The sequence below is a fragment of the Acyrthosiphon pisum genome, chromosome X (assembly GCF_005508785.2).
Source record: "Acyrthosiphon pisum isolate AL4f chromosome X, pea_aphid_22Mar2018_4r6ur, whole genome shotgun sequence".
Classification (NCBI taxonomy): Eukaryota; Metazoa; Arthropoda; class Insecta; order Hemiptera; family Aphididae; genus Acyrthosiphon; species Acyrthosiphon pisum.
The window spans coordinates 52,349,287-52,358,983 of NC_042493.1; the positions used below are offsets into that span (position 1 = coordinate 52,349,287).

Here is a 9,697-nt window from a genome sequence, read left to right on the forward strand (position 1 = left end):
TACTGATATGGAAAAAAAAAAGTATCTGTAATAAAATTGCTAGGTGCAATGCTATGTAGTCAAAGTGTATGATATTAATTGGTAATTTATATTTCCCCAAAATGAAAATATATTTGTGTTTTATTTAGCATGTAAATTAATTTTTAATTTTTACTTGGGTAATTTTTTTTACATTTACTAGAAAAAAACAATTTGTTAATGATTTAAATTTGTTTGTAAAAATGTTTATATAAAAATTATACGTAAATATTATAAACTATAAATAGCCACAGCCGCGCGGCACTTCCAACAACAAAAGCAGTGCGTGTGTGCGTGTACACATGCGTGTATGATTGGCGCACACCGCACGGCACAGCGGGACAAGACGACGCGAACTCATTTAATCATTACTCGTGGCATTATCAACTCTTATTATCTCGACTTATTATTTTGATTACATATTAAATTTAAAATAAAAAATTTGTGAAGTACCTAATATATTTATGAATAGTGATATAAAACTATTTAACTGTAGGAACGTAACTTCGGTATACATTTGGGGGGGCTAATCTAAAACTTGGGGGGGGGGCTTAGGCCCCTACCTAGCTCCGCCTATGGCTATAACTCCATTTATAATGTTTAGATCGGATTAAAAAGTGCAGCATTCTCTTCTACGGAACATTTCCAAAAAGATTGGTGCATTGTCAAACTAAATTATTGTACAAGAAATTAGGTATGCATGGACAACTATTTTTTTCGTGATTTCCGATGCTTCGTGTAATTATACCCGGCAGTTGTTGCGCGTTGTGATTGCCGATGCGTTTATTTTAAGGCGTTTTTTTTTTATACTTAGCGCGACCCTGCCAGTTCGTTAGATAAATACAAAATTTTGTATTGAAGTCTTATTGGTCTACAATATCGGACTGAAGAACACGTAGGATTTTGCCATATTACATCATTTGCCGATTGGTTTACTAATCAAATAGGTACAATTGATGTTACAAACAACGAATCGTCTTTAGATCCACTATACGAAATTTGCTTATACTCTGAAAACCCTGAGGTACCATCGAAACCCCATTTACAGTGCAGAACTGTATTATTATTACAAGTAATAGACATACTTTCTAAAATTCTCCGAGCAGTATGATTCAAAAGAGACTGTAATTTTACCTAGAATAAAATTAAACAATTATACAAAATATAAAATATACCTTACCTAATTAATTAAGTTTGTTATTATTGTGTATTGTTTTACTAAATATATTATTATTATTATTATTATTATATTACCTCACATTTTTCTTCAGTTATTAATATATTATCAGGGTAGGCATTTTTTTTGGCAGCAAGAACTTGGTTATTCGCAGGATACAAGTTATGATTATGCTTAAATGCATTACTTCATAGCTGATTATATTAATACTTTGATAAGGAAGCTGTAATTATTAATGATAATGCCTCATCAGTCGACATTACAGATGGAGTTGTGTCCGTTTTTTTACATTTCCAACTTTCCCTAATTTTTTGCGCTCTTTTTGGGGTAGTTAGTGTAATTTCTTATACTAGTTTAACATCATCGTCATTACCCGATTTCCTTAAGGCCACTGACGTTGTATAACTTAATGTCTCTGTACTATTTTTAACGAGCAAATCTTGAGTTTTTCTTCTCTTCAATTGATCACTACAATCATTAAATGGAACTTCTGGACGGTCACAATAACTTGAACAATCAGCTAAAAAGTATTTTCCAATACCCGCACGCATTACTCTCAAAAAACTACCTAGGCTATTATAATAATTGTTTGTAAAAATTACCTGGTTTTTTGTTACAAAGATCATAATATGTAACTTGAGAAAATGTTATATTTGCTTCAAGCCATATTTTATTGTCCAATAAAAATCTATTGTTTTCTCTGCGAGCATTGTTCCATTTAACAAAGTACGTAGGTATTTCATTTAAATTTTTTGTTTATTATATAGATATTATAAATATTTACCGGTGAAAAAACTTTGATCCAAACATTTCTTAATATCGATAGTTGCTTAATTAACTTCAATATTACTAACGTCAAATTTAAAAATATTTATAATAAATTGAAATGCAATATTTTTTTTAACTTGTATTGAAGATTGTAAGCCACAATTAAAAATATTTTCATGAATATTTAGACGACTTATAGTAGGTTTTAAGTCCATAGTGAATAAATGACACAGAACGCGCGCCGTACACAACAATTTTGTTAATGATTTCGATTGCACTTTATTACAATTCGATTACTCTTTATTCAGTAATGGGCAAATATGGGCAACTAATCTAACCATTTACCGGTTCTATACACCTTATAGATATTTGGGATATAGATATTGGCGTGAAGGTCAGTGAAAAAACTGATTAAAATCGTACGTTATTAAAGATATAACTGAAGCTACAACAAGTATTAAATTGTTATCGCTTAATCGTACAGACATAATATTTCTATAATAATGATTGTAAATACTCTAATAATCCCTATAGTCATAAATAAAAATGAACAAACTGATTTATATTGTATTTGTATAGCATTTCATAGCGTACAAAAACTAATTACCGTATTACTTATTAACGTATTGCCGAAATTACACACATTTTATGGGTAATTTTTTTTTTCTAATTCAAACATCAATTCTAAATCAAAAAAGTTATTTTTTTTGATTAAGTTAAGGATTTTCGAATACCTTAAGAGGTATTTTTATACAAGTTTGTAATTTTTTTAACTTTTCAAAAATCACATATGGCCAACTTTTATTGCTTTTGAACCACTGTGCGGCTGTACGTGTCCACGTGCCGTCTTCGGCAGGCCGAGAGAGGGGGAAATGGGGCCTCGGCACTCGCTCGGTTAGGGCACTATAGATACAGGTATGCTACGCCGCCATTTTGCGACCAATAATGTTATGTGAATTTGAATTTCTCCCCCTTTATTTTATCATCGGATATATCATTGATAAATGAGTCGCAAAATGGTGGCATAGCATACCCATTCTATGTAGAGCCTTAGCTCGGTCGGTCGTCAGTCTACATGCGCAGAAGCGGCTGGACAGTCTATAGGTACATGTAAATGATTGGATTGGAAGAGGTTTGTAAATTAATATTTGACACAATGTTTTAAATATGATAACTCGAATAATGAATAATATTCATTCCAATTTTTAGATAATGTGCCTATTATTTCTATAGCTGCGATTAAATAAATAAATAAATAAATAAATAAATTCAAGTATATCTATAGTAAGAATACATTGTATTACGATTAGCATAAGTACTTATCTAGGCAGCATTATGGGGTGGCAGATTAAAATAAAATAAACATTCTTGTTATGTAGTCCTTTTACCACAATAATCATGTAGTTTAAGATTTAGCTTTCATACCTGTTTCCGTGTCAACGGTAGTCACTTCTTCATCCTCAGATACATCAAACAAACTAGTTCTTCTAAAATGATTAGTTCTTGGTTCTTTATTGACAGAAGAAACGACCGGACACGGAAATGAACTACTACTGACTGGTGTTGTAGAATTTTTTTTTACAACAGGGATATTACTAGCTACATTTTTAGGAGCAGTCTTTAAAGTATATAAATTTTCATCTAAAACAAAAATAATATTATACCTCATACTTACTTACTTAAATTTAAATTCATAATCATTATACCCACTTTGAATACAAATATGTTTTGTAGTACTATTTACAATAAACATGTTGCACTTGAAGCAGAATGTTCCCTAAAAAATAAGTAAAATATATTAACTATACATATAGTAAGTGTGAACGGTGTAAGTAGGTATAAGATTTAAAAAAAAAAAATATAAAGATATTATTATTATTAATTACAATTACATAATAACACACTATGAAGTAAGATAGGAAATGGCAGTAACTATAATATAGAAGAATGAATTTAAAACCCGGTATGACTGCTTAAGAAAACGCTAAACCAGCATGTGTTGTCTCCGTCCTACAAGTGAGTAACATAGAAAATTTACGCTCAGCAGATTACCTTTAACTCCTTTAACTCCGTTTAAAAATTTGAGTGAATCCAGTGCCGCAACTTGGTACCTATTGGTGGGTGTGCGACCAAATATATAGGGCCCATGTACAGTGGTGCAACTATGGGTGAGGGGGTTAAAGCCCCCCCGAATATAATTCAGACGCTCCAAAAAATATCCCTTATATTTTATTTAGATATAAGCCGCTTATAGGTTATTTTAAATTAAATACATATTGCTTGTTGTTTTTAGCTATATATATATTATATTATGTAGTTAATACACACTGCAGCTATACTGCTTACAGATAGGTGAACAGCATTGGACACATTGTACATTGTAGTGATTGTACACAGATAGGTGATGACTGAGGATCAAAGTGGTATGCGGCCCTTAAAACCATTTATTTTCTTTCTTATCCCAATTTAAATGCAATAAAGTTTATTGAATAAACCATCAGCCGTCACAACATGGCAAAATTAAGAAATTCGAGGATATGATATTGGCGGTATAATTCAGCCCTCTGCCATTCGAAATCATTATTTTGTTATAATTATAGCTAGGAATTTGTTTTATATTATAATAAATATTAAATAATAATAATTATGATTCTAATGTATTCATTAGTTTCTATTGTTTGATAACATAATAAGATAGCAAGATACCACTTTGTGAAACACCTTAGTAATAAAATATATTAAACACTGTCTTAATAATAATTAATATATTAAAACACAATATATAGTTTATAATTTATATAAAAAATAAAATTGATTTCATTAAATATACATAATTTTCAATACAATGTTTATTAGGGCGGCACTCAAATTTTTTTTTTTTTTTTAGTTTTCTCATGTTTTTAATTTGATCTATTTATAATAAAAGTGATATTGTGAAAGTTAAAAAAATTTTAAAAAATTTTACGAGGTCGCTCAATGCACTTAAAAATACCAATTACAAAATAATAATATACCTATGATAATTTTATTTTTGTAATGTTAAATTTAATTATCAATGTAGTTTTAATTATATTAGGAACAATAAAAAGTAAATACAAATTGGGTTATTACATTACATAACTATTGTGTTGATAAGGTGTATAAATATCATAAGGTTTACAATCAATTACATTTGTAACAAAGTTGTCTTTTTGGAATCAGGAAAATCTTTTCTGTGTTTTTCGATTACTTGCAGAATGTATTGCTGTTGTTCTTCTTGATTTGTACGAGTTCCATTAAATGATGTCATCAATGCTATACCTCTTTCAGCTGCATCATTAACCACTTTGAGAGCTTTTACTTTTTTATATCCATCCAGAAATTCCGTACTATTTTTCCAAGTACTTGGGTGTGTCGTTAAAAAGTCAGTTTTAATGTTTAGAGCCGTAAAAAGCTTATGTGTATTATTTGTAACAAAATCATTTAATTCACAATTTGAAATACTATGTTCTGGTATTTTTATTCTGTGTTCAAGAACATTAGTCCCAATTTTGTCTAGAGACTTTACCATTTTTAATTTAATATCATCTGAAACTCGATTGTCAAAAAATGCCAATCCAATTAATGTATCACTAAGGTACCATAAATGTCCAGAAAAAAACTTTTAAGGCTAATTTATAAATACCATTACTTGTATTTTTGTACCTATTCAGATCATTCATGAAATTCAAATCATTCAGTGGTGCACCTGAAGCATCAGTTGAAGTAAACCATGCTTTTAAATAAACTCTCATTATGAACAAAGTAAAATGTTCTAAGTTTAATAATTCTGTATCTTTCAGTTCAAATTGTGAACGAAACAAAACAATTTTTATACTATAAATTATTTTCGCCATCCATCTTGCTCGATGACAAGCTCCGGGTTTTTTAAAACCATTTTTTTCGGGAAGCTCTTCACCAAAGAAATATAAACTTAATTGCAGTAACTCTTTATAGTCATCACGTGGTTGAAACTTAGTTAATTGATCAAAAATAAATTTTACCATATCAGTTTTTATCACATTTAAGTTTGGAGATAGAAATGTACTCATTAAGCCATTTTCAAATCCCTCTTTATTTATGTTGGGCCAAGATTTTGAAAATTGTTTGAATAATGCAATATCTGGTCCATTTGATGGACCCATTAAACAATCAAACACTTTACCTACGACAATTTCAAAAATATGATGCCGACAGGCCAATTTTAACAATACTCGTTCTAATTTTTTTTCTAATAACACACATGCACCACTTTTAAGTCCTGTATTGCTAGCAGTTGTGTCAAAACACATAAATTGAACACGATTTGATAAGTTCCAGTCGTTAAGAAGATCATAAATTGCCTCAGCTATCATTTTTCCAGTACCTTTTAACAATTGTGGAACACCTAAAAGTTTCAAATTACCATTTCCGGAAACTAAAACGGCTTGGCGATCTACGTGTTCTGTTTTTGTCAATGTTGGTAGGATTTTTCCATCAAAGTGAATTACTAGCGAGTCAGATGGATCAAAGGCAGATTTTATATCTGCCGCAATTTTTTCTCTTTGTTGACGACGAGCTCTTCGTATTGATTCTCTATTTAAAGCAATGCTAGTTAAATCTTGCCCAACTGATTGAGCCACAGCTGCTAATACAAATGTCGCATTTCTGTTACTTATATTAGCTCTGTCCAACACTGATGTTAGAGTACTGTTAACTACATTTTTTACTCTTTTCTTTGGACATTTTGAATGTTCAGTGGACTTATCTACTTCAAATTCAATATCATCCAAGTCACTTTGCTCGTCACAAGAAGAATCGCTTATTAATTGTAATTGATATGATGATTCAATTTTTCTTTGACTTTCCTTACGTTTTCTATTATCCAATATTTCATTTTTTTGTATACGTTTTTCTTCAATTTTATCAAAATTATATCTCTTTTTGCCATATATCCTCGACGTCCTTTTTCTCTCTGAGCTAATAAAAACAACTTGTCTTCTTCGATATTAATTAAATTTAATGCATTGTTATGTGCTATATCAAATAGATCATCAAGTGTATTTATAAATTTATATATCAGATTCCATATGGACAGAAATAGGGATAAAACTTAACAGAAATAGTAAGTACAAAATAAATTGTATTAATTAATCTTTTTAATTAATTAAAATTTATAATTATTTATTTATATAATATTATGTAGATTATATAGGTACCACTATTATTTCGTTATTAAAATGATATGTATTTTTTATATTATATAGTTGATGACTGTAAGAAGAGGTGGAAAAACATGCGTGACACGTACATGAGACAAAAAAAAATTGCCTACTGGGTCGTCGGCTTCAGTTAAAAAAAAATGGCCTTTGATGGATAATCTATCATTTTTGGACACAGTTGAATATGAAAGAAAGTATGTAAAAAATAGAAACTAGCTAGATATATGTATTTTAATTTACCCATACCTATTATAATTAATTTAAAATAAAAAAATTATTTTAGAACTTCTACAAATGTTGAAACGCAAAATATTATGTCCAGCGATTCATTCAGAGACGAAGAAGACACCGTGGACGTGGAGAATGAAAGTAACAGTGAAGCGGATATACCCGATTTGCCAGCAGTGTCATTTGGAGGGAAACGATTACGGTCTAAAGATGATAAATTATCAGCAATATTAGCCAAGAGATCAAAAGAAAGAAATGAAATTTTATCAAACATCCAGGCACAAAATAATTTATTAGCATCACAAAACCCGCAACAAGAGGACGAAGTCGACGTTTTTTTTAAAAGTATTGCAATGACCGTCAAAAAATTATCTTCACGGGCAATCAACGAAGCTAAACTTCGAGTACTGACAATGGTGAATGAGATGGAAGAAAAATACGTGGTTCCTGATCATACTAAAACAATTCGACCTGATTATACTCTGCCTTTAAATATTAACAACATGACACAGTGGCTATCGCCGGCCAACTCCTACAACACTGCTGCATCGATTTCTTCATGTGGATTTGTTCAATTAAACCATAATGAAAATAAGTAGGTACCTACCATAGAGTAAATAGTATACCTACATATTTGTTTGTTATGTTGTATACTTTATATTTTATAAATTAAAATTCAAGGTTATTTTCGTTATTTTTAATCATCATTATTTATTAAACATTTAAAGCGATTAATATTATTTATTTTTATTATATTTAACTTGTGAGTTTAAAAATAAAGCCTTAATTCAAGAACATTTTGGTTATTTATGTTTTTATCTGATATTTAATTTTGTTGTAAGGTACGTACTACTATAAATAAATGAACACAGTACACACAATATTATCGTAATAATAATAATAATCGTATATTAATACAAAACATGTATAATTTTATTTTAATTTACATTTGCCATGGTACAGCTCCTAAATTTGCAAAATAATCTTTAAAAATATCTCTTACTCTAACTCCTTCCGTATTTATAAATCCACCTTCTCCAGAAAATGACCTCATGTTATTATTTTGAGTTGAACATTCCTGATCAAATTGATAGTATGCTTTTCCGTTATTTTCCAAGTATGCGTCCCGCAACATATTGTGTAAACAACATGTCACAATAATTAAATCATCAACCGTTGTTGGAGCAATATTGATTGGCTGATAATACACTCTAAATGTTTGACTTAGTAACCCAAAAGCATTTTCGGTTACTCTTCTAGCGCGGCTAAGTCTATAATTAAAAACCGTTTTGCTGTTATCTCCCCTTGCTGATTTTTGAGAAAACGGTCTCAAAATATGTTTATGCAACCTAAATGCCTGATCTCCGAGTACAACGTGAGGTACTATTATATCAGTACCAGGAAGGGCACTATCTTCAGGAAATTTGAATACACCGTTTAAAATTTGTTGTCCCATAGTAGATTTTAAAAAAATACCGCTGTCTCCTTCTCTTCCATATGACCCGACATCGATTGCTACAAATTTGTAATTTGCGTCAACCATTGCCAATAATACAGTTGAAAAATAATCTTTGTAATTAAAAAACAAGGAACCATAATTATTGGGACAACGAATTCTAACGTGTTTTCCATCGATTGCAAGAATGCAATTAGGAAAGTTCCACTTCGTCCAAATTCCACTTCGATCTGGTAAAAAAATTGGCATTAAATTTTGTTTTAAAACGGCCAATGTTTCTTTTACGATTATACTGATGTAACTGTTGGATATACGAAATGCAAATGCCAATGAACGGAAAGATTCCCCGGTTGCTAAATATCTGCAAAAACAAAAAAAATGAATTAACTGATTTTCTAGATTTTATATTTTCCACTCTCTCTGTATTTTGTTGGAACACGCTGTATACGTACCTATGTGAAAAAGCTTATTAATGCTATTAAATTATTTATATCATAGTCTTATAATAAATAAGCAAATATTATTATTGTTAAGTATTGACGATGGAAAACGAAATCATATCGGGAACAAAATAAATACCAATAGGTACTAAAAATAAACAAAAATTAAAACTAATCATTTCCTAGTTTCTAAGTTAGGTTAGGTTAACAAGCCCGGAATAAACGGGGCCTATTTATTTTGGGGGCTCGTCCAATACAGTTTTCAAAAAAAAAAAAAAATTATTTAAGTATGTAGGTATAGTAGGTAAATTATTATTAATTATTATAAAATAAAATTGTTCTCAATTTTATATCACGAAAAATTACTATACATAATGAACTATGTTTATGT

At 29.9% G+C, this 9,697-nt stretch overlaps 1 protein-coding gene across 1 annotated transcript in view; it reads right to left on the bottom strand.

Moving 5' to 3' along the window:
* Nucleotides 1-8,353: 8,353 nt before the first annotated feature.
* LOC103308498 overlaps nucleotides 8,354-9,697 on the bottom strand; it is a 1,500-nt gene continuing 156 nt past the window's right edge. Inside the window, exon 2 of the mRNA XM_008181932.1 lies at nucleotides 8,354-9,227. Within this exon, the coding sequence (XP_008180154.1) occupies nucleotides 8,354-9,227 (874 nt within the window). The remainder of the gene's footprint in view (nucleotides 9,228-9,697) is intronic.